This window comes from Haemaphysalis longicornis, unplaced genomic scaffold (assembly GCF_048455015.1).
Source record: "Haemaphysalis longicornis isolate Haplotype H1 unplaced genomic scaffold, Haemaphysalis longicornis Haplotype H1 scaffold_7, whole genome shotgun sequence".
Lineage (NCBI taxonomy): Eukaryota > Metazoa > Arthropoda > Arachnida > Ixodida > Ixodidae > Haemaphysalis > Haemaphysalis longicornis.
The window spans coordinates 43,613,540-43,639,386 of record NW_027526422.1 but is presented as its reverse complement, the minus strand read 5'-3'; the positions used below and the strand labels follow the sequence as shown (position 1 = coordinate 43,639,386).

General features: G+C 49.5%; 1 protein-coding gene across 2 annotated transcripts in view; it reads right to left on the bottom strand.

Annotated features, from left to right (window-relative positions):
* Positions 1 to 11,725: 11,725 nt before the first annotated feature.
* Positions 11,726 to 25,847, bottom strand: part of LOC144145401 (putative phospholipase B-like 2) — a 30,953-nt gene continuing 16,831 nt past the window's right edge. For both annotated transcript variants that reach the window (XM_077676995.1, XM_077676994.1), the window contains exons 5-12: positions 24,655 to 24,884; positions 24,259 to 24,350; positions 23,500 to 23,660; positions 19,184 to 19,276; positions 19,011 to 19,082; positions 17,621 to 17,773; positions 16,431 to 16,590; positions 11,726 to 11,933 (exon numbers count right to left, since the gene is read on the bottom strand). In XM_077676995.1, coding sequence (XP_077533121.1) covers positions 11,769 to 11,933; positions 16,431 to 16,590; positions 17,621 to 17,773; positions 19,011 to 19,082; positions 19,184 to 19,276; positions 23,500 to 23,660; positions 24,259 to 24,350; positions 24,655 to 24,884 — 1,126 coding nt within the window. In that variant the 3' untranslated portion in view covers positions 11,726 to 11,768. The remainder of the gene's footprint in view (positions 11,934 to 16,430; positions 16,591 to 17,620; positions 17,774 to 19,010; positions 19,083 to 19,183; positions 19,277 to 23,499; positions 23,661 to 24,258; positions 24,351 to 24,654; positions 24,885 to 25,847) is intronic.

Genomic DNA, 25,847 nt, shown 5'->3' with positions numbered 1-25,847 from the left:
AGGCGAATAATACGTTATTCCTTTTTGGCATAAAAAATGCATCCGCTGCCCGCACAACAAGCTTTACATAACACATAAATGTAAAAATGCAGGCACAACCTAATTTACAACTCACAAACTTATTTATAATGCTTCAAAGGCGTTTCTCGTATTCGACGCGTTCATACATCATGCCTGAACAAGCGGCGTAAAAAGGAGCGTGGAAGGTACTCTGCGTTATCAGTTATTATAAATGAGACACCCCTTAAGCATATATGCTGCGGCAGGAGTATGCTTTATAGGTAATGTCCTGCCAATGACGTTAATGTCATCCCGTTGCGCAAGAAGAAATGACAATGCTGGAAGCATGGTAGTCAGCTTAAGACAATTTAACGTCTGATGAAAAAAAAATTGAGGAACACAGTGGCCAGCACCAGGGACTAAAACATCCGAGCAGATACATTAATAGAGTAATTATTCCACAAGTATAAAAATGCAGCCATGTAACAAGGAAATTGTGTCCGTGCTCACGCACTGGTAACGGCTCTGCAACAGTTGGTCCTTCGATTCTTTGCGTGCCTTTAATCTTGAAAGTCGAATGTTTAATTTCACGCGTCTGCATTACATTTGACGGGCTGCGAAACAGTTTTTTTTTTTTCGCTTCTACCATGAAGTTTCTCGGAGCATTTAGGGACTTTCTTTACATATTTTGAAGGCAAAAGCTGGGTATACTACTGGCACGGGTACCTTTTACAAACACTTCCAGCAATCTCAACAGCCGCCACGATATTCCCCCATACTTAGTATTACATATTAATACGCCTTAATCCGCGTTAATACGCCCTTAGTAGTCATTACCATCAATCACAAATGAATCATTTTCATTTTAGTTTATCTTATACCACCCTAATGAAATTTATTCCACCTTAAATCACGCGTATTATACTTTATTAATTATTACTAGCACACTGATAAATCAATGATTGACTTTGGTAATCATAATTCCTCTGTTATATATGACTGTCAAGCTTTAATTTGCTTCAGGCCTTTCTTGGACGTTTCTACTGTCATGCCGACGCCGGCGTCATTTAAGGATACCTTCAAATGTTGAGAGCAGCGATTCAACCCGCATACTAATTCTCACACGCTATCCACTGAGCCACCGCTGCCACGTTTTTTAGTTACCTTAAGCGACAATGACTAATTTATCTGCTGTGATAATGTCACGTTACATTGATATAATGGAGGTTTGCGCTTGTAGAGGCACAGGTTGTTCCAAGAGACATTAATACGTAATCCAATTGGTGCTCTCCTGTATATGTGTCCGTCTCCCTACATACGGCCATTCGAGTGAGCGCCGACATTTTCCGAACGAAGCAACCGCAGGAGGGCGGCGATATTGACAAGTTAAAGCCACCGCAGAATGCCTTGTTACAAGATCCCCAAGCGAGAAACTACGTAGAAAAATGAAGGAAGCTCACACTAACGCGTAGAAATTGAAGGTAGTGAAACTTCAAGCAACCTTCACGACCATCACGACGGTTTGAGTCCACGATTCCAGTCATTTGCTTCTTCGCTGCCGCAACGACGTTTACTCCATCTTTTTCGACATAATTTACGTAACGGCGGAAATCAAGCAAATCGAAGAAGCGTAACGAACGAACGGTACGCACACACTTAAACTTGGCATCCGGAGGTGCAATGTGTACACTATCACATGTTATGTGTCCAACAGATGGCATGATTCCTCTTCCACAGTCACAGCCGAGTGAGTAAGCCGTTTGACTCTCGGGTACTAACTCACTGTCGCATCTGAGTGGGTGACACGACTGACTGTGACTCCGTTGATCTACCGGACAGAGGGTCTATAACAACCGGTTCCCGGTGATTTCTTTTAAGTGCAGATGACTTTAGGAGCTCGCCTTGTCGTCGTAGCTCGCTGTAACGGTAGATGTCAAACGACTGCCGGAATCAGGCGGTGCCGCGAGATAACAGACCTAAGTAGAGCAGCCAGACGTTCTGTTGTAGGACATCCCGCAGAGGCTTCTTCGAAAACCAAGCGGTTTAAATCGTCATAACGGTGCGAAACTCGTGAAACCCTCGCGCTTGTCATACATCTCCCCGTTGTTTAGCGGAGAAAAAAAAACTGCAGCTACATTTGACGCAAAATATCTGTAATTAACTGGCAGCGCCCGCGTTTATTTACTTCGGAACGATCGTTGGGTTGGTTTTTGCGATAGTGGTGCAAGGCTGAAGAAACAGCAGAGTTCGCAGCGCCCCCGGGCCTTCCCCGCGCCCCCGGGCCTTCCCCCTTCATCGAGTTTTTCGCCGCTAGGGGGCCGCGCGGAACAGTAACACCTCACACTGGCTCCGCTTTTTTTCCGTCCTAGTGACAAATACTTCCGTAACCCGACCTCGTCAACCAAGGAATCACCTTCCCAACGTGACAAGGAACTCGGGGAGACCAGAAACAAGTATCTGGACACCATCAAACCTTGTTACCGGCCGCACAAGGTGGGTTCCACACCGCCGCTTCGCTGAGCCTAAGCGAGGCGGTGCCGATGCCGGCTTCGGCATGCCGGAGCAAGCACGTGCGCCAGCAGCTGCAGCAGGGGACCATGGCGGCGCGGAAGCCACATCGGCAGTGGTGGCCAGCACGCCGGGCGATGCTTCCACGTCGCAGCAAGTCATCGGCGCAGCTCTAAGGCTGGTAACAACGGTCACCGGTGAATCCATCTCACAAGAAGAATATGAAGACAACACGGGCTGGCTCCAATGTTACGGGCGCAAGCATGGCCGCACCTCACCACGTCATCCCATGGATGCATCGGACGCGCCGTCCGCCGATCACAGAAGCGCACACTCCGCTACGCAACCAAGCCACGAGTCAAAGGCACAGCACCAAAATCGCCCCATTCAACGCCCGCGATTCCCACGCCTACCCAAGGACGACATCAAAGTCGTGATTCGGCCGCGGGACGGTCTCAATGTTGCGCGCATCAGCGAAGCTACCTTGAGAGACAGCATCCTACGGGCTGCCGGCCTAGAGCAAGAACTGGCCTCAACTGACATTTTCCGAGCGAACCAGACTCAAAACATTGTGATTATCAGCACAGCGCTTCTCGATAGAGCGGTGAGATACTCTCGCATTGAACAAATCAAGATCGGCGAAAAAACGTACGCTACCCGAGCCTACGTGACTCCTCCAGAATATTCTGTAAAGGGGGTCATCCACAACATTCCCCCTTACGACTCACCTGAAGACATAGCAAGAAGTGTTGTGTATTCCAGAAACCCCACAGCCCTCCACGCCAGAAGGATGGGACAGACAAACTCGGCCATTATAGCCTTCTCTGGGAGCAAGGTGCCCTACTTCGTATATTACCGCGGAGCGGAGTACCGCTGCTACATACATAAGAAAAAGCATGAGGTGTGCTCTGCCTGCGGTAAGTTGGGGCATCGGAAGGACGTGTGCCCTTGGCCAGAAGACGCATTTTGCAGCGTGTGTGGCGTCGCTAACCCCATGGAAGAAGAGCACGAATGCGTGGTAAAATGCGCCCTGTGCGGAAAGGACCACCCAACCGGAGACAAGCAGTGCAAACAGCGCTATCGCACCCCCTTCGTCCTCAAGCAGCGACAATGGCGCCGCCAACGATCCCGCAGCCAGAAACGAGACTCTTCCAGACGGCGGAGGGACCGTTCGGTTTCATTCCCACGGCTACCTCCGGTGGATTCGTCGTCTCAGAAGTATAACAACGAGAAGTCCAGCAAGCCTCAACGACACTCCCGCTCCAAGTCCAAGAACCGGAACCCTGATTCAGCCGAGGCAGCCCCACTACGGCAGCCCTGCAGCACCGGAACACCAGACTGCGCCACGCAGGTGAGCTGGTCAGCAAAGGCCTCCCAAACTGCTAGAGCAGGGGCACAAACACACGGCATCCACATCCGTGCAAAACAAGATAACGAACAGGAAGAGTTGCAGAGCATTAGGGCTATACTGGACCAGGTTCTAGCCGAGAATAGGCACCTCAAAGCCGAGCTCGCGCAGATCAAACGTAGCTGTACCCCGGCAACATCGTCAGCCGGAACACCAGCCTCACACTCTTTTGAGGAAAACCCTCCTCGTAGCAAAAGACGGGCTGAGGAGGCGGCTGATAGCCCATCGCAAGAAAGCCATCAGATGGAACAACTGGAGCAGCGCTTCAAGCAGGGATTTGAGGAGCTTCAATGCGCAGTGAATTCTCTAGCCACTGCATTGGCGAATTTCAGGGAGACTATTGACCTCAAGGTCACCGCTCTCGAATTTAAGGTAGCTCAACTCCCTTCGGCGTGTACATCGTCGCCAACACCACCCCCGCAAGTCGGTCCTATTCGCTCCTCTCTTTTCCCAAGGGGACATGGTGCACCCCCCTACGCCGAAGCCGTACAATTGCCTGCCGTTCAAACAGCCTCTGATCACCATGGCGCAAGAACCAGGCAAACACAATGATAACCACTCTTACTGCACCTGGCAGTGGAACTGTAGAGGATACAGGTCCAAACGAGGGCTCCTACAACAGCATATCAACCACATACGGCAAAACCACCAGAGTGCACCAGATATCATAGCGTTACAGGAGACAGAGGTCCCAGCTAAACTCTCGGGATACACGGGTTACCACTACGTTCCTACAGATGCCGGTGCACCCTCCCCAAGAGGGGTCACTACCCTTGTGCATCGAAATATTCCAGCAAAGCAAATATCGCTTCAATGTCAGGGGCCGGAATATGTTTTTCTTGAAATCCTGCCCGCTACCGCCAAGAAGAAGCAAAAGTTGTACGTCCTCAATGTATACAGCGCCCCAAGACTATACCGCAATGTCGGGTACTTACTCCAGATGGCTCACCGGGTGTCCAATGGTCATTCTTTGGTTATCGTTGGGGATTTTAATGCGCCCCACCCAGCTTGGGGATACCCTCGACCCACAAAAAAGGGTCAGCAGGTATTTGATACCCTGCAACAGCTGAATCTCAGCGTCTTAACGGATCCGGCGCACCCAACCAGACAGGGCAACAGCGTCCAGCGCAATACCACGCCGGATCTGAGTATTGTAAAGAACGTGAACAGCGCACAATGGAGAAACACGCTTATCGACCTAGGCAGCGATCATTATATCGTGGAAACACTCCTCGTAGCCGGGCCGACGAAATCAGTGGGGCGCAAGCACACAGTAATTGACTGGGACCTCTTCCGGAAAATCCGACAAACGCAAGACTGCCCTAATATCGAAGATGTCGAGGAGTGGGTGAAAATCGTACATGAGCACGTCGACTTGGCCACTAAAATCGTTCCTGAAGAAGCAAATCTCGAACAAGTAGACTCGCGGCTGGTTCATATGTGGGAGGCGAAGGAAAGCATACAGAAACGCCTTCACAGAAACAGACACAACCGCCCCCTGCGGCGAAGGTTGGCTCGTCTAAACAAGGATATAGAAAAGCATGCCGCCTATTTAAGCAATCAGCACTGGAATGCCGTGTGTGATCTCATGGAGAGACAAATAAGCACACCACGCACGTGGCACACGATCCGAAGCCTGCTAAATCCCGAAGGAAAGCGCATCGTTCAACGCAACAATATGCTAACCTTGCTGCATTCCGAAAAATCTGATTCGCAAACGCTGCTGGAAAAACTACAGCACCTGTACATACCCCAAAGTTCAGAAGAACCGCCACGACCCTACACGGGGGAACCAAACTCAGCGCTGGACAGTCCCATAAGTAGAGCTGAGGTGTATGCGGCCATCACCAAACTAAACACACGATCCGCGCCCGGGCCCGATGGCATCACTAATAAGGTCATCGCAAACCTCGATGACTCATCCATAGCCGCGCTCACCGACTACATGAATAGGGTGTGGGATAGGGGTAAGCTCCCTTCTGTATGGAAACATGCCTTGGTCACCCTCATCCCGAAGACGGGCAAGGAGCTGAAATTGGAAAATCTCAGGCCCATCTCACTAACATCATGCCTTGGTAAGCTACTGGAGCATGTAGTTCTCAGTCGACTGCACCAGCACATGGAAGAACGACAGTTATTTCCTCACACCATGGTAGGATTTAGGCCCGGCTTATCTACTCAGGATGTGATGCTGCAGCTGCAACATGAGATAATTGACAACCCTGAAGCATCCTCCCTCGACGCGCGGGTAATCATGGGGTTGGATCTTACGAAGGCTTTTGATTGCGTGAGCCATGCGGCCATACTTAATAATCTCAACAACCTCAACGTTGGTGTCAAGACATATACCTACATTGCGGACTTCCTTTCGCAACGAACCACTCAACTGAACATCCAGGGTCTCAAATCGGACTCCATAAGCCTGGGCAGCAGGGGGACACCACAAGGCTCCGTGCTTTCCCCCTTCCTTTTCAATGTGGCCATGCTTGGGCTGCCTCCTTTGCTGGACCAGATCCCCAACATTCGCCATAGCTTGTACGCCGATGACATTACGGTGTGGACAGTAGGTGGTAGTGATGCGGAGATACAGGAACGCCTGCAAGCAGCCGCTGATGTTGTACATACATACGTACACGATAGAGGTTTGGCCTGTTCCCCAAAGAAATCAGAGATCCTTCTGTACAACCCCACAAGGCCAGGCAGGCGCCCATCATCTGCTCCAGACATTCAAGTATTCCTCCAAGGGAACGCCATCCCCAAAACTGACTGCATTCGCATTCTGGGTCTGCGGATTCACGAGAAAGGCACCAACACAGCAACCATTCAAGCATTGCACAATGCAGCTGCCCAGATTAGCAGATTAATAACAAGAATCGCAAACAAACAGCATGGCCTCAAGGAGCCCAACCTCCTCCGCCTTGTACAGACCTTTATAATCAGTAGAATTACGTACGTCGCCCCATATCTCAAGCTCAGGAAAGCAGAAATAGAAAAAATTAATCGAATTATTCGAAAAGCCACCAAGGCAGCAGTCGGCGTCCCTATCAGCGCCGCCACAGACCGGCTGCTAGAGATGGGCATCCATAACACCTTGGACGAGCTCATTGAAGCCCAACGCACGGCCCAATACAATCGTTTAGCAGCTACCACCACCGGAAGAACCATCCTAGAATCCTTGCGCATTCCTTACGCCCATCAACATGGACACAAGACCACCTTACATCGGGAAATCCGGGAGCACATCAGTGTGGCACCGATCCCCCGCAACATGCATCCATCACACCACCAGGAGCGCCGACAAGCAAGGGCCATGGCACTGCACAAGCAGTACCACTCTAACCCAGAGGTCTGCTACGTCGACACGGCAAGCTACCCTGGCCGAAGCGCGGTAACGGCAGTGGTGGTTGACCACCAAGGTAATGCAGTATCCTCGTGCTCAGTCAACACGTCCCGCACAGATACGGGAGAAGAAGTGGCCATCGCCCTCGCCATCACGGGTACACGGGCCAGCGTAATCATATCCGATTCCAAAACCGCCATGCGCAATTACGCAAGAGGGATAGTTTCTACGGAAGCGGCGCATATACTACGGACCCGCTCTGAGAACACATCAAGACAAGTCCGTCTGGTTTGGACACCAGCGCACTCGTCCCTCCCGGGGAACGAGATGGCACACGAGGCAGCCCGAGGATTCTGCAACCAGGCTGACTCCGAGTCCGAAGAGGTGCCGTCCGACACGTGGGGGAGGGATCGGCTCTGGACATATCAGGAAATTACCCAGCACTATAGGCTGAGTCGCCTGAAACTTCCGGCAGCTCACAGATCCCTCACAAGAGGACAATCAGTAGCGTGGCGTAGGCTGCAGACATTCACTTTCCCCCACCCCGCCCTATGCCATCGACAGTACCCAGAAAGGTACCAGGGCACATGCAAATGGTGTGGACTGCCAGCTGCTTCACTGACCCACATGGTTTGGGCCTGCCATCTTAAACCCCAGTCCGCTAACCCCGGATTCCTCATCAGCAATTCCGAGCAGTGGGAGGCCGCGCTGCTCAGCTGCATTCCCGAAGTACAAGCTGCGGTCATCCAGCTGGCGGAAGACGCCGCCAGGGTCCATGGGCTCCTGGCCGCCGTCTGACGAAGCGCCCACCCGGAACCTCCCTCTCGGGTGGTTACGCTCAGCAAAGATGACAAATAAAGTTTTATCTCTCTCTCTCTCTCTCCCCCTTCATCGGAGACTCAGCTGTTGCACCATCAACAGCCGACTAGGTTCACTGCAGGACAAAGGCCTCTCTCATCGACCTTTGGAGGGCCCGGATCGTTTTGTCCGCTGTCTTTCACATTTCTCCCAAAGTGGAATGCGTCAACACACGCTAGAACCCGCGGCAACCGGCTTCGCGAACTGGGCGTCTGTAGCGCCAGCTGTCTTGTGCTCCCCCCTTGAGGCGCGGAAGCACGTGAACGGTTTTTTCGGTATTTTGTGCGAGAACCACGCGCAAGCCTGGACGACGCCGGGCGCTCTTCGTGGTAGCGCGGGCTCCGTTGCTCAGTAAACGGCGTGAGAAACTTTGACCCAGGGTTTTCTGATGACGGCGCACACACTGCTGCGAACAACAACAGCTCCGCGGTTAAAATAGTGAAGCTGGCGAACTGTGTAACCGCCTGCATTTCCACAAAAAAAATCAGATATCGCGGAAGTCCCACTTTATTTGGTATAATAGCGCAAACGGAGATAACTGGTCGTACTGAATTGAGAAAATCCAACAATTAAGAAAAATACAGAAAGCACTGTGAAAATTTCTTGGAAATCTGCATTTCCACAAAACTGCAGATTTCGTTGCAGTTCCCCTTTAATTGTTATAATACCGTAACGCAGATAATGCGTCGTACAGAATTTGGAAAAAAAAGAGAATAAATAGGGAAAATGGCGAACCGTGCAACGCCCTGCATTTCCACGAAAATGCAGATTTTGCGGAAGTTCCCCGTAAATGGAGATCGGTCGGACAGAATTTCGAAAAACTAAAAAGTAAAAAAAAATACAAAAACCAGAGCGAACTTTGCGAACCCTGCACCGCCCTCGAATTACACAGAAATGCATATTTGGCGCAAGTAACAGCTCTAATCGTTATAATAGCGTAAATGGAGACAATTGGTCGAACAGGCTTTAGAAAAACCGAAACGTTGGCAGCAAAAACTCGCACTTTAGACACAAGGCATAACCATGCTACGCATTAGTAGACAATTCTCTGAATTTCTCCAGTTTTTTTTTTCCCGAATGTTAGTGTTCCCTGACGCATTTTGTTTCTTGACGCTTTGAGATTTTTGGTGCGACAGACGGATTTGTGTCGGCCTAAACCGCTCTGCTGTTAAAATGCACAGAAAGGGCAGTGCTCGCATTATGCGCTGTGGTGATGACGAAAATAGAAGAGGCAGTATTCGAATGGCTGAGTTGGAGACTTCATGCAACGGTGCCCAACAGTACTGACACCAAATTTTGACGCCTAAAAAATGATACAATTGGCTTCAGTAGTTTGTACAGATGCCTCACAGAAATTTTTGCAGCGATCCGAGGCCGGAATCACAACTAAAATCGATTTTTATTGTCCCGGCCGCGAGCTTCCACAAATCGGCAGCACTAGCGAAATCGCTTTCGGCGTGACGAAACATCGGCCTGCGTGTCTGGCTGGTTCAGGGTGACGTCATGTAGTCGTTTTCGGAACCGGAAACGATATCCTGCGCTGCTGTTGTCGGTGGTATTCGTTTGGGCAGGAGACGTGGGCGTAGCTGTGTGAGCAATGCTTGTAATCTTTGCGTGTTCGACGACTTTGCTCTTCAGTTCGTGGCCGGCGCATGGTGTTCCCTTGCACTGGTGCCGAAAACTGCGCGGTGCCGGCACCGCGCGGTGCGTGATGTCGACGGGCACCGCGGCGACGCGGCGGTGCGCGTCGCCGAGCTCGCCCAAGTTGTGCTATGGCAAGCTCGCGGAATGCGAAGTACTGCTTGTGGAAGCCTGTCCGAGCAAATCGACGACGACGCCAAGATGCATTATTTTCCGCGCGACGACATGCAGCGTTAAACGTGGACTGAGTTCGTGCGTAGCGGCGGCCGCAAGAGCTGTCGCCCAAACCAGCGGGCTCGGGGTTGCTCGGGTCACCTTGGGTGTTGGGAACTTTAGGCTTAGTATTGTGGCGACTATTTGATCGCTGGTATCTGTACAGCTGCGAATGACCATCCCTTACACAACTTTTCATTACACTATCATCCCATTTTTTCGCATACTGAGCTTTATTTTGGCGATAATTTCCGTTTCAGCGATCGGTGACCGAAACATCTGCCGCGGCCTGTTTTGATTCTAGCGCGCAGGTGGCGCCATCTTTCGGCCGCTCGCCGCACCGCGGTGCCTGCAGTGCTGGGTCGGAGCGCCGAACCTCCGCTGCCGGTCAGCGTAGGCTTATCATCGCGGCAAATATCTGAACGCCACTTTTAAATTCATCGCTGATAACAACCCCTAGCACAATTTTTCAACACAATAACATATACTTTCTCGCATGTGGAACTTCTTTTTCACGATCAGATTGATTAGAAGAGTGGCGACAAGCTGTTGCTATCACGGTGTACGCCGGTTCGAGCCGCAGTGATATTAAAAAACGGACCATGGCGAAGACATCGCCGGCCTAATCGCCTGGCCAAATAAAGTTGTTCTGTCTGTCGGGTGGCAGCGCCTCATCCGAGTCTGACGAATCAGACGACTTGTCGACTGCGCGGGCGAGTGCGGACCATGTGGAATCGTAGCAGACGATGCGGCGAACATCCGTGACGTCACGGGTGATACCGTGACGTAAGGCTGGCCCGCTTGCAGGCTGGCCTTCGACCGGCCATTTTCCCGCGCGGCGACCAAATTTGAAACTGGTGGCAATAAACGGGCTATAATTAATTCTGTGTTGGCGGCTGATGGCTTTCGGTTCGATTTGCGTAATTACTGGGCCAATAGGTATTCTTCGCAGCATAAAAACTGAAAGCGAGAAATTTCGTGTCAGTACTCCTTTAAACTTCGGTAACATGAATTTTGAAGGGCAGCGTTTTCTGCTGTCTCAGAATGTAGATTGGCGTGTCAAGACCACATGCGAATATGTGAAGGTTTTAAGCTATATGAAGATGGAACGCTGAAGGCTTTCGGCGGAGATACAATTATCATAATAATTAGAAATACTTTCAATTTCGTACTTAGTGCGTTTGAACCATTGCCTTAGTACACTGAGGAGCCGTTTGTCATTGCCTTGTTATGCGATATTTTGGAGTACTAATCAACGATGGTACGCCTAGCATTTTCAGCATATGTCACCACTTATTTCCTATCTATATTATGTATGCTCTTGAATAGATTTCTGACTTCAAACATTTACAGATGACGTTATCTGCATGGCTCATGATCTGCAATGCATTGTGATTATTTGTTCTTTAGTTCTGTATACTTTAAAATCGACTTGGATATCCTCCGTCTTGCTCACGGTGCAAGTTTTTTAAGCATACTAAGGACGTATTACAGGACTCTATGCACGAACGTACCGTATTTTGCCCTGATGTGCGCACGTGGATGCCCGTACACATCTCATCAAATGGGAATTTGTCCACCACAGGCACTGGTCTATAGTCACGCTATCGTGAGCACTTTTAATGAGCCGAAACAGTACTCTGCAAATATTTCTGCTTTCGTCTATAAAATGGAAATACGCATATGCATGCTGGCTTCGAAAGGGTCAACGCGCCATATTATACACCGGTAAAACTGAATCCGTTCCAGTGCCCCAGTCGTTGAATAAGGACAGGCATTTAATCTCCCCTATGAGTTACGTCATTCGCCCCAGCCATAGATTGGTCCGAAATTAAACGTGTCTGGTTGGCCGAGGTGGCTATCCTTGAAGCCACTGGTGCTCCACTTGAATACAGGCTGCTGGTCGTTCGTAGGCCCGTTGACCGCAACGAAATCCAGTGATGTCGCCATAGCCGCATTGGTGAACTGCAGCAACCGAAAAAAAAAATTGCGGGGTCCGTATCAACTTTTCCGCTGAGAAGTTTAACTCATCTTGACGTGGATGTCAGAAAAGCATTGCACAATCAATCGTCAAAATGATTTGACACAAACATGGTGCACAACTTGGCTGCTAATTGTGATGACGAGGCAACACATATATTTGAGCTTTGAGATCGGAATGCAGTGCTGTACGTTACGAAAAAGGAACTGCCTTAAAAGCTGACATCAGGCATTTAGGCGTGTTGTCGCGCAGCTGCTGGTAATTGAGACCCCTGCCTGAAACAACGGCCTTGAGCGTTAGCAATTGCTGACACTACAAGGTAGAAAATAAAATCGAACTTACAGTTCAGAGTTCAGAAGTTGCCCTTTCGCTAAGAGGTGTGACTTCGCTGACGGCAGAGAATTGAAAAGGATTAAATATTGGTCTCTAGGTATTCTTTATTCCGTCCTGAGGTCTGGTGGAGTCGCCCGCATTTGCATTCAAGCTGACATGAAACACAACTTCGATGGCCCAGAATGTTACCCGGGGTCTTACGCGTGCCACCACGGTGCCTTACTCAGAATGCCATCTGGGCAGCATCCTGCATGTTTAAGGACCTATGTATCTCAGCGTCTGGTCTTTGGTCTTTCCCACATTATGCGTACAATCGACGACCATATACGGAGCCCCGCCAACTAATCGCTATCCCCGCTCCCCCCAAGGTCAGAGTCCACTGTTACGAATCGGCCAGCACCGCCGTACTTTCCCGCATCACTGCTCGGCTGTGCGGCGAAGCCACTGCGTGCGCCTTTGAAAACAGGCGCCACCAGGTCGGTGACAAGTTTCGACAAGCCGAGACAGACGCTTCGCTTTCGGCGCATTTCAAAACTTCGGCGGCTGCCGGCGAGGATCGTCTCAACGCTCTTCAAGGACACAGAGGCCCCGCGAACTCAGCGGAGTCCTCCTCTCTCCCCTCTCTCGGACTCAACGTGCGCCGAGGCTACGAACTCTGGAAAGAGCGTTGTGTGAGTCTGTGACGTTCGTGGCGTGTTGCTACTTGTTGGCGTTTTGACGGTTACCGCTTTTGGGTATAAATAGACCCCCGCAAGCGTTATAAACCATTCCTGTTAGAGCAGCGAATCGATGCTGACGCTCTGCTCGAGTCCTGTATTGTAACCTCGCCCGTCGGGGCATTGTTCTTTGGCTTCGGCTCACCTCTCGCTATGAAGAAAACAGTTACGTTGGCCTGTCAGCTCTGGAACTCTTCCCGGCTGCAGTCGGCCTTCCCTGTCGCAACAACTGGTTGGCAGCGGTCGGATGGCAACTTCGTAACACCTGGAGCCAGCGGTGCGAGACCCAACACAACGGACGTCAAGGCGGCTTCGGACTTCGCAGAATTCACGGCGGTCAATGGTGAGTGCGGTACTTTTCTTCACTGAGTTTTACCAGGGTTCTGAGGATAGCTGGTAGGGCGTGTGTTTGTGCCGCGTGGGGTATTCGCGCAAAACATTTTGGAGCAGTGGGAAAGCAGTACTCTAGACCGGCCATGAATTTGAAGGCGTTGAAAAAACCGCAGTTGTTGGAGCTTGCAAAAGAGTTGCGCTTGGATGTTATGGACGCGCTGAGAAAGCCAGATCTGATACAGGCTATACTCGCTGTCGGGGCTGACGATGAGGAGCTGTCAGAATGCATTGAGCTGATCAATGTCAGGGAGACCGCGAAACGTCAGGCCGCCGAGGCAGAGGCTGAGCGCCAGCGTGAGGAGTTCGAGAGGCAGAAACGAGAGCAGGAACGCGAGGAAAGAAAGCGAGTACAGGAGCTCGAGAGGCAGAAACGACAGCAGGAACGCGAGGAAAGAGAACTACAGCACGAGGAAAAGATGCGATGGTACGACCTCGAGCTCGAGCACCTTGAAAAGGGAAGAAAGGAGCTCGAGGGAGAGAGACTCCAACGGGAGATCAAGAAAATAGAGCAGGTGATTCAACTCAAGCGAGAAGAAGCGAAGCCTGAGTTAGAAATTTTGCTCGAAAAAGACCTCGTTGTCGGGGAAAGCACCGTGCCAGCGCTGCCAGTAGCAGACGCTCGGGAGCGCGGGCCAGAAGTGACGGTTGCGGCCCAGCGGCGCGGCGAGGTGGCTAACAGGGAAAGCGAAGATAGCGCATTTCGGGAGGCTCATGACATAGGGCAGTGCGTGTCCACTGAGTGCGATAATATGTCTGCGTTTGTTTCGGAGATCTCGGCAGGGTGTTTAGATGGTTCAAGAGGAGGCCTTGAGAGCGGCTACCGGTCTGAACATGAACATTTCGCTAGATAGCGAGGTTTCTCTGGAGTGCGTAAACCATGAGGTTACCGAGAGGCCGCACGAGTCCGCTGAAACGGAGGTTGTTCCTTCGGACGGTAGTGCAGAAACGAGCGACGTGGTGGGAAAGCCTGCAGCCGAGGCAGCGAACGGTTTGCACGGTTCAGCTGGGAGTCATGACGATCTCGCCACTGAGCAAGCCGATTCCGTCCTGCCACTAGCTCAGGTAACTGACCTCGAGCAACGGCCAGCCGAGCTCGTAGAGATTTAGGTGTCTGGGGCGGCTGAGCCGTCTTTTGAGACAGGGCAGCTTGGTTGTAGTGTAGTTCTGACAGTGAGGGAACGGGAACATGCTTCGGTCTTCGCGTGCCGAGGCTGTCGCTGAAAGCGCGAGGGACGACGAGGTAGTGACTGTTGGAAACTACAAGGTGTCTAAAGAGCTCGTCGTGCCCGTTTCACTCCCAGCTGATGCTCCCGATGATAGGCCAACATCGGCTGAGCTAGTTGAGGTTCCGGGGTCGCCTGCGGCTGAGCCGAAGTCGGGAACCGACCAGCCTAGAGGAGAGAACGTAAACGCGTTCCGGCGTTTGCTTGCCGAACGCGTTCGTAAAAAGGCGAGCAACGGGGAGATAGCAAAAACTTCCGCGGGTACTTGCGGCGCGTGTTTCAGTACGGGCACGCCAAGGGGTAAAGCCGTGAGCTCGCATCGCGCCAAGGGAACGCCGCCTCCAAGAAGGAGTGCGCGCCTAACGTATGAACGGTGGAAAATCCCGCTCGCTCCTCCGCGCGCTCGACTGTTGTCGAAAAGAACGGCCGGTGCCCTCTCACGCGGTCGCAGCAGCGTTCAGAGAACGGTCGCACCTAAAGTGCGGTACAAATTGGGGAAAGCTCGGAGCAATGACGAGAGCTCAAATCGCGGCTCTCAGCGCGAGAAGTGGCATGTAGACGCCTGACTTTCTCAATTTCATTGTTTTTCCTGGAGCAGGTTTCGCCCTTGACGATTGCATTTTTTGTGTGTGGGACATTTCCAATCACGCGAAATGTCACCTTTAAAGTTTGTGCACTTGTCTAAAGTACTGCTGGGCTAAAATATAACTAGTCTAGTTAGTTATTAGCGTATTTTTTTGCAACTAAAAGCCTGGTAGATCTTCAGTGTGGATTTGTCTTCGCACTTGCCGGCGGTGCGGTCGTGTCTTCCTGTGTTGTTCTGTTTCCTTGCCTGACCAAGCCAGAGATGTTCTTGGGGAGCCACTACTCGTCCCGTCACCGGCCCGGTGAAGCTCCAGCACGGTGTCGTACAGCCCAGGCCTGGAGTCGAGCGTCTGCCGGGCACTTCCCTTCGACAGCATCCCTCCGGACAACGGTTGGAGACCCTTATCCATCAGGATCTCGGACCCCCGGCGGAGAAGCTGTTACAAATCGGCCAGCGCCGCCGTACTTTCTTGCATTACTCCTCGGCTGTGCGGCGAAGCCACTGCGTGCGCCTTTGAAAACAGGCACCACCAGGTCGGTGACAAGTTTTGACAAGCCGAGACAGACGCTTCGCTTTCGGCGCATTTCAAAACTTCGGCGGCTGCCGGCGAGGCTCGTCTCAATGCTCTTCAAGGACACAGAGGCCCCGCGAACTCAGCGGAGTCCTCCTCTCTCCCCTCTCTCGCACTCAACGTGCGCCGAGGCTACGAAGTCTGGAAAGAGCGTTGTGTGTGTCTGTGACGTTCGGGGCGTGTTGCTACTTGTTGGCGCTTTGACCGTTAGCGCTTTTGGGTATAAATAGACCCCCACAAGCGTTGTAAACCATTCCTGTTAGAGCAGCGAATCGATGCTGTCGCTCTGCTCGAGTCCTGTATTGTAACCTCGCCCGTCGGGGCATTGTCCTTTGGCTTCGGCTCACCTCTTGCTATGAAGTAAACAGTTACGTTAGCCTACGGCTTTTGGACTTCTTCACGGCTGCAACAGCGGCTGGCCGCTCGCATAATACACCCTACCACTCATATGTCGGAGGCCACGGAGCTCGGATCGGGTGCCCCCACTCGCTCGCAACACCACCCAGATCAACGTTCAGCGCTCTCTGAAAACCTATATGTCGCTATCGCACACGCGTTAATATTATAGCACCAGACCCGGCTATTTAAGAAGGGAGGTGGATTTTAGAGTCCCGGATGTGGTATAGCGAGGCGCTCCCGGTGAAAGGCTGCATGCTCACCTTCACGTCTACTGCACCCATCGGCCGGTAGAAGATGGCGGGAATCCCGTAATCTCCCTCTGGGTCCAGCAGGTCGTAGCGTGCAGCGATGGCGTAAACTGGGTTCTGGGATGGCGTGCCGTTGCATCGGGAGAGCGGGTCGTTTTCGTAGTCGTTGTACCTGAAAAATAAGTCACCTGCCGCATGCAACCTGCTTAAAGGGAGAAGAATGCCTTGGACTGTTTATTTGTAGTCTTTTCGATTTAACTAATCCCATTACCGATCCGCAAACAGAAGTGACGTCATTTTTTTTCACGTATGAAAAAAGCACCTGAACGTTAGCCTATGCGATCGGCCGACTGGGGTCGAAATGCTGTGTTTCTAGCACAGTTACACAAGAAAGCTTGTTTGAAGATCTATTCTTAAAATGGGAGTGAATTAGCGCAACGTGCCCATTAAACGTTTTTGTGGAAGGCTTATGCACCGGATTGGAGCGTTGTTAGATGCCCGGGATTCGAAAAAGTAAGCATTAATTGTGCACCTCCTATTTTCGAACAAGCTGCCTACGTCATCTGAGTAATGACTCTATAATAAAAATAGGCGGTTTCCTAAGCTTGCCGAGGAGTTACCCGCCGCCGTTGTTATTTTGGCCCACTTTCAACGACCGGCCATATCATTTATTCTTATTTCTGTTTCACCAAATTTGCGATATGAATGTGTGAACAAACTAAAGCTTCAGCCTAACGTTAATAAACAGCCCACACAAAGACACCTGTAATTATATCGTTTTGGTTGTAAGCTTTGATGGTTGAACTTTAAACTCTTACATTCATAGCGCTTCAGCGTTTTTTCACTTGGGGATCCCAAACGGCACAAACGATAGATTTATTCAGTTAGGAGAAAAAAAGCAGCCGCCAGTATAGTTTCGGTTGTTCCAAACCACCTATCCCAGCATTGAGCCAAAAATACGTATAAATAGACAATTAAAAACATTCTAAATTGATAGCACGTATGACAGCAAAATTCCCATGTTTTCAAATGCTGCTTTGTTTGCTAACCTCTGTGAGCCACCATTCCTATACCAGGACTCTTAGGCTGTGTAGCTTGCTGTATAGGAGGCAAAAAATCTAACATCTCTTACATAATATGATACAGAATGGGGCGGTATTCGAACCTTTCCGCTTCTGAAATAAAATGAATTTCCTACATACCTCATGAGCCGCATCAGCGACTTCATGTCGTTTACATTTCCCTGGTCCCTTCGGAATATTCGGGCTCGAGGACTACGCTCGAACAAGCAGTGGTCTCCGTACTTCTCCACGTCAGCAGGCTGGCCGGAGATCTCGAAGATGTCTTTGTTATAGCTTAAAACAAAGAAACAGATTGTAAGTGCTTTGAAGAAAAAAACACAACACGCCAGTTTTTGCAGACGAGTTTAGAAAAGAGCGGCTCCTTCCATCGGTGCAACGTACGATTGGTCTGGCGTTGTGTCCATTATCCTTTTTACAATAACCTACCCATGCGCATGTGCAATACTGCCGCACTTCTGCACTCAATAACCCAGTTTTCGTTGTAGGCGTGTCGTATAATGATGTTTGGCTCGTGGTACCTACGGTTATATGCGGCAGAAAGAATATGTGTAAATCAGAATTGCAGGTTTATGTAGACGTCAATTGCACAAATGAGTTCTTATCTTATTTACTTTTCTTCCGCCATGTGTTTTCTGAAGGTCATTGCTTTCTGTGACTGCCAGGCTCTGCCATCGAGGCGCTACGTGGCTTTGGCAGGCCAGAGTTCATGGTCTGTTTCAATAACGAATTAAAATATCTCATCATCATGATAAACCGATAGAAGGGTAAACAGAGAAAACATGCACTAATTCTGAAAGACGAAATACCTGCTCTTCAGAGTTTTCGCAAAAATCTTATAAGAATTTGTTAGTCTTGCTTGCCGTGTAAGTAAACAACTCTCACAGGGTACGGAAATTATAGCTGAAAAATGTTTGCACCAAAATAAAAATCCCTAGATGGGAAAATAGACCATATGGTCCTAGTTAACACCACCGAAAAATATTCGAACGTTTCATACTCTTCAACTCCATTGTTCAGCTGACGCAGCAAGAAAACCACGGGTCTCAAAGGAGTGCTGCGTTAATTACCAAATTTGTTCCTGCTTTAGACAACGTCATAGTTCAAGATGCTAGGTTGCCATGTCCCATAAATTCCTGGGATTCATTGAACACAGAAAGCTTCCGCCAGGTAGTTCGGTGTGAAATGTTGGTGCAAATCATTTTAAATACCTGCACTTCACTACTCCGTATTTGGCCTATTTTAACTTAGCTATTTTTTCTGTTTTTGACTTCCTGCTGAAAGGCTCAACTTCCCGCTATTATTAATGTCTTCATGCCGCCCATGCGTCTTTGTGGGAACTTTCCATAACTGCTGGTTATTAAGTAGAAATTAAAAAAAAACATAGAGCAGAAACCATGAAATTACCAAAGTGTCCTGGATATTTGAAAACGTATTGAAAAACGACGTGCAAAATTGCATGGCTAAGTTATTATAACGCTGTAGGTTTAAATGTGTGAGCCTGTATACTTACGCGACGTTGTAACCGGCCCAGTACTCGTTGTCACGCAGCAAATGACTGACGTCTTCAGCCCTGACCATGCCTCTGCCAATATTTTAAGGGACGAAGTTTGAAGAAAGTAATGAAACCATCCAGAAAGAAATAAGGCACAGCATAACTAATAACGGTGTAGATTTCCTTCTTACGGCATTTGTTCAAGAATCCAAAGGGTTCCGTTCTGGATGGGCTTCCCAGAAGCAAAACGCTTGTTATCCACTACCAACCACTGAACGTTGCACCTGCACAAAAATAAGCACCGGCGGGATTGTTTACCTTCTAAGGCGTGTTCGTCTTTGAATACCTAGGAGATATTTTCATCATCTGGAGCGCTATTTACGACATGGCGAACGCTGCTGCCGCTTTCGATACCATTAAAAATAATTAATGATTGTTCTTGTTTTTCAGCAGCTAATCACAAAAAAAGTTTACGTGTTCTTAGGCATTGTTAAGAATGTGAGGGCGAAAGCCTAGTTCGAATTTGTGTTGATCTACTGTTGCAATTTCTGAACAAAATTAGGGCCGCGTGCGCCACCATTTCACCAGCCTCTTGAGCAGCGACTTTTGAACCTCGTTCCACTCGCTCGTCATCGCCAGGAGCCTGGTGTAGATCTACAATCGAATTTTCTGTAAAACGTTGCCATCGCGCCCGTCACCTCTTGACAAGCCTTCCAGACAGCCCCTTCCGAAGTTTGTTCTACTCGCTAGCCTCTTTCACAGCGTGCCCTGAGTCAACCTTTTTCAGAGACTCACAGACCTTCCCGCAGCAGTGTTTCCTCTTTTTGGCGCATGATCCCGGCTCACGCTCCCTGGTTCGCCTAATTGGAACTTTTTTTTATCAACGCAGCTGTTTAAAGTCACTCAAAACTCAGAGCAGCAAAGGGGAGAGGACTAAAATTGTACGCCAAGGAGGAAGGAAAGAATAAAGGTAAATGAAAGGCAGGAATGTCGACCAGGCTGTGGCCTGGTTTGCTACCCTACACGAGGATAAGGGGAACAATGGGAAAAAAGAAGAAAACAGTAAAAGAAGGGAAAGGTAAGGACAGAGCGTAAAGGGGTGTGGCCAGCGTTACGACACTGTAGACGATAGAGTTCATTGACTTCATAGAGAGTAGTCTTTTGTGCTACAGTCTTCTCGGCAAGTTTGTTGTTTTTAGGAAGCACAGGAGCGCTTATGTCGCCTTGTGCGTAGATGACGGTGAAGGCCAGTGGCCCAGGATTTTCTCCTCAGAGAACGGCGGCCGAGAATCGATCTTCCGTAAAGTTGAGGAGAGTTGCCTTCTTGCCTATGAAAAACATGGACGTTCGCATAAAGGATGGCGTATGGTTTCCGGTGTGTCACAGGCTTCTCACGGCTCACTTTCTGCCATTCCAATCAAATGGCAGTAAGCATTTGTGAAGGCGACTCCAAGCCAGAGACGGCAAAGAACGGTTGCATTAGTCCGTGGGAGGCCTAATGGAAGACGACGCGAACGATTCGGGTCCAGTGCATGAATACGAGAGCTCGTGAACTCTTGGGTAGTCCATTTGGTTACCGTGGTCTCCCGGGCAAGTTTGCGGAGAGCCCTAGTGGCGGCCATCCTGAATAATGGAAGGGATATGGTGTCCGACTTTGCTAACTGTGAGGGAAAGTGGCGAGGAGGCAAGGAGCCGACGAGCAGGTGTGGGGAGTGCTCACCTGAAGATAAAAACGCTTCCGGTGGCCGGAATCGAACCTAGGGGAGCTCGCGTTACAAAACCGGCTCTATTCGTTTGCGCTATTATCGCTTTTAGGGCGCTTAGCATCGCCTTTGCGTTTTTTGCACGGGCGTTGTCTTCGGACTTTGGCTGTGCTGACGGGAGGCGCGCGTCGGGGATTGCCTGCACCTAGTAATGACGGGAGTTCTGACGTGCAGCTGTTCTCCTAGTTGAGAGGCACGGCGTGTGCTCAGCGGTATCAGTATCCGATCTGCCGGTAAGATAGGCAGACCTAAGAAAAGCCAAGTTAAACCTAGTTAAGACGACCAGCTTCACTGTTTCCTCACTCTTCGTACCTCAAGTGCGAAAACGGGCGAACTTTTTTGGGGCCACCTATTTTCTGAACCTCACAACGCGCGTGCCTAAAACAAAGATTTCAGGCTTTTTCAATCGCTATTTTCAATCACTTTCATCTCACTAGAATTTTCAGCATTCCTGTGCTCGTCGAAAGTATGACCACGAGGTCACAGGGAAAGGTATACTTCATAAGGGTCACCGGCATAAATAGCTTGGCCACGATTTTCGTCAAAGGATCTAAAACAACAAAAACTTTAACAATGTATCTAAGTAACCAGTTCGACTTCTCAGTGTAAGTTCTGAGAAGAAATAATAATTGCTCCGACCTATTTTTCTCCCTTCGGCAATTCCCTCTTCTCTCCTCCCTCAGACTCCGGCGGTCTTTCTACAGAAGAGGCAGCTCAACATGAAACGTCCTGGGTGCCTGGTTGCCCAGGTGTAGCCCGGCTGCGCTACGCCCTGACTAGAACGGTTCGTTCTCTGGGAATGAATGTCTACACCCGTTACAAGGCAACTGCACTCTAAATTTCAACCTCTTGAAACCGTTATTTCGAGATAGTTTGCCTAAGAAGACTGCAAGACACAAATTACTACAGCTGAAACACGCGTATCTGCGGCGCAAACGACCATGAAAAATCGCAGATTTCGAAACCGAAATCGCCATTAGCGCGTACAGTAACACCAGACCGAAGCGACAGTCCAGCCGCCCCAGCCGGCGAGCGAGCGGCCGCACGCAGCCGGCCGGCCGGAACAAACTTCCGCACAACCCTTCGCCGTCGCCGCAGCACTAGCAGAAGCACGCTCTGCGGCGCTCGACCAGTTCTTCTGGCTGGCGGTAGAAAAAACGCAGTGCCGGCCGTAATGCCACTTCCGTTTCATGGCTGTTTGCGTGACCCGCCTGCAGGTGCAGCGTCGCCTGCGACAGAGATATATTTTAAACGTTTCTAACTATTTACAACGCATTTTACGGGGCTACCAGTCACGTCCCAGTTCGCTTGGTGGTAGGTACTGTACGTTCAAAGTAAGCTTGGCCGAGGTGCAATTATGGTGCAGTCGGCCTTTTAAAGGAAATCACAGGAGTGGTACATGCAAATCTCGTCGCACCGAAGTAAGTCGAAAAATTTCTCAGGGCACTTAAATCCCATGATGTGCTTCAAAGCCTGATGCCTGGCGGAACAACCCCTTTGCTGCAACAGCGAATTTGCATAGCTTATTTCGCTTTCGTTTCTTTGTTCTTTGGTAAAAAAATTCCCCCGCATTTCCCCGAGGGGGAGAATGTGAAAGTGCGAATGCACGGTTGTCGGCCCGCTTGCGGCGCTTGCGCTCGGCCCCCGCAGCCCACCGCCTCGCCGCCTTCTCTTCCATCTCTTCCATCGGGTTTGTAGTATCGCGTGTGCACCACGCAGTTATCAAGCCGCTATAACGCCGCTGAGTCGCCAACGCACGCCGCTGACGACGTAGTTTGAATGCGTTAAAGATATAAGGCGCGTCGCTAACACTGATATCACCGTCGCGTCCGTAGCTTGGTCGGTAGAGCGTCGCGCTGCGGCCGCAAAGTCCTCGGATCGAAACCTGGCGCCGGATGCTGTTTCTTTTTTAAATATAGAGGAGCACTGCGGACGCCGCCGCCGCCGCCGCCGCCGGCGGTGGATGGTTTGGGCTCGCTTATAAAGTGCATTCGCACTTAAAATTTTTTAACAGCCTTCCTTTCCGCTACACCATATCTGCGTGTTTTTCTTCGCTTTCGTTTTTTCGTCTTACGGCGCGAATTACGCCAGCAAGCAAACCAGCGCATGCCACAGCTTCCCTAGAATCATGGTTCTCTGGGTATGGTACGCACCTGTTTTACTCATGTGCCGTCGGGTTCACGTGTTACGAGGACAAACTATTCTATATTTATGTTTCAAATTCCCAGTTTTGTTAATTTTTCGAAGCGGGCACATTGGCCGTCAAAGCAACAGATTAGCGGCCAGTACGCCAAATTCGTATGTGGCACAAAGAAAGGAACAGCAACAACGACAACTTTTGTGCTACGCTGCAGACGAGCGGACGTAGCACAGCTGGTACAGCAGCAAGCTGTGACAGTGCAAACCCATCCACGGAATCCCGCATGGATTATTTATTTATTTACTTTTACTGCGGTGGCCATTTTGTTGACCGGACGACAACAAAAACAAAAACACCATCACCACCACCACCACGAACAACAACAACAACAACAACAACAACGACGACAACAACAACAACAGTGCTTTTCGCAGAATGGGACACTTCAGGCTTTCACCCTAAAACAACCGTTGAAATATTTATCGCAGGCACATAGTAGACTGATGACGCAGTTTCATAACCTATTTAAAGTAACGAAGATCGCCATCTTAACAAATGCGAAAGATCTGCGCAAGCAACACGCCGATCCGAATTCTGAACTCACGTGCCACTGTTAAGTGTGGAAAAAACATTCGTCCATTCAGAAGCAGTTGTAGCGAGGCGATTTGCGACATTTGATCGCACCCAAGTGAGCGGTGCGTTGTCAGGGCGCACTTTCGACCATAGGGCTCTGTTGTGGTTAGGAATCAATGTATCCATGATAACCTGGACATATTAGAGAACAAGCGAATTAGTACTTCGTATCAAGCTTTTCATGCAGAACAAGTACAAAACAAATAATGATTTTTTTACCGAAATGTGGAATAAATCAGATATTACCAAACTAATCGAATTTATTTACTAGCGCTGGAGAAACAAAATTGCGCCCTTTTGACTCACTGTTGCGGCGAATGGGATGGTAAGGTAGCATCCATTACGCATACTGGTAGCTCAACGGTTGTATATAATGTGACGTCACACTATCAAATATATGCTTTTATTCTTCTAGTGAAACCGACCGTTCCTTCACGCGGATATTGTGCGCTAATTACCTCAGATAAAATTACTTTAACTCTCCAGCTAATTACATTCAGGGATTACTCTACCTGCCCAACATCCCTTTCTAGTCCCACGCCCAGATATAAGAGAAGGGCGTTGGTGTCAGGAGCTGTTCTGCAACATAAAACTGACACCACACCTAGTTTTGAGAGCAGCCCGGTCCGGTTCCCACTTAGAGGCAGTAAAAACCCCGTGAAATTAAAAGATCGCTATTGGCGATATTGAATTCCAGGCGCCATTCACTGCCTTGTTAACTTTTTCTAACCAAGCCGGCCGAAGTGAGCACGAAGTGATCCCACGAGTCCAAGTTTCCTGGATAAGAGGACATGGTTATAGTGTGTCCAGGGATGACCGTTCCTGGAATAAACAAAAAAGAGTATCTCAGCCCAGAACACTATGAGCAAGGGGCGAAGCAATAATGATTCTTTCATTGTTTAAAAATCGGCAAGAAGAATAAAATTAAGGCCAGTTGGGGGAGTTGGTTCTGGTTCGAATCTCAACTCAGCGTAGAAAAAGACAGACGAAAGGATCGATACACCGTCCTGCATGTATCTTCACTTTTTTTGGGTGTTTTTAAGCATAGGTTTAAAATCAACATGAGTACAAGCCTTAGTTCAAGGCGATTGACCATGCTCATTTTAGTGGAATGAAAAAAACTTACGCTGTCCAGTCCCTGACGGCTTGTAGTGCCACGGAAGGGAGTACTTCTTCTTAATTCGGAGCATTGACCGGTACAAAGACCACGCAGTGTGACTGATATAAATGTCCTTCGATTTCCCGATGACTTTGACAATGGCAGAGCAGGGCGGTACTAGATTCAGTGAATTTTGGTCAGATGCTCGATTGAAAACGTCTTCCAAATCCATCAAATCTCCCAGGACGCTGAAATACCTTGAAACACAATGTCATTGAGGCTTAGCGTTTGATTTTGCAGAATATACAACAAAAGCATCAATAAATAGAAATTCCTTTTTTTGGGTTACAAACCATATTATGTTACTAGGGTGGACAATGTCTTAGGTGGACACATATAGCCTCGATGAAACATCAAGGCGCAGAAAATGTTCCAGAAATAAAGGGTAATGCACTTTCTGCTTTATGTGATCAGACTTTCCTGCTTGAGTAGCTGATTCCCAATGACGAGGGCCGGCCAACTAGGGTCAGTGCAGCTATATAACATTTTCTCACACATTGACTCGATTTCTCCCAGAACGTACGTACGCACCTTCTCAACAAAACACTTTTGTCCCAGTGTCCGGGAGGTTAGACAGTCTCATACCCCAAAATTTGGCACAAATGGATATCCCTTTATACGCATGTAGAAGAAATATTTACCAAACGTCATACTTCGTATGCGGGAAGCTTACAGTCAAACCCGGTTATAGCGAACTGCAATATGCGCCGCGATTAGTTCGATATATCCAATAATTCGATATAGCCGAACCCGTCTATAACGAATTTTTTTGTTACGAGTTCGCAATACACGGGACCCCCCCCCTACCTGTCATTCCCACATAACGAAACGAACACATAAAGTATGTTATTACCTTACATAAAACAATCCATTTCTTGCATTCAAGACTTTCCGCGTTAACTGCGTGCTTCGCAAGAAAGGGGTGATTTTTGTGTTCCCTTACATTTTGGCGGCACCGACTAGCATCGCATTCTCTACACGGGACATCGTTTGCACCAGTTCAAGTCCGTGTCCTGCAATATCGAAGCAATATTGGCGGAGAACATCGAGTGGCAAAAGCGCTTCATAAAACGTCGGATGGCTTTACGTTGTGACATCCTCAGTCTCTTCAGTGCATGCAGCAGCATCAGCTGCCATGGCATCGGCGGCGGGGTGTGCGC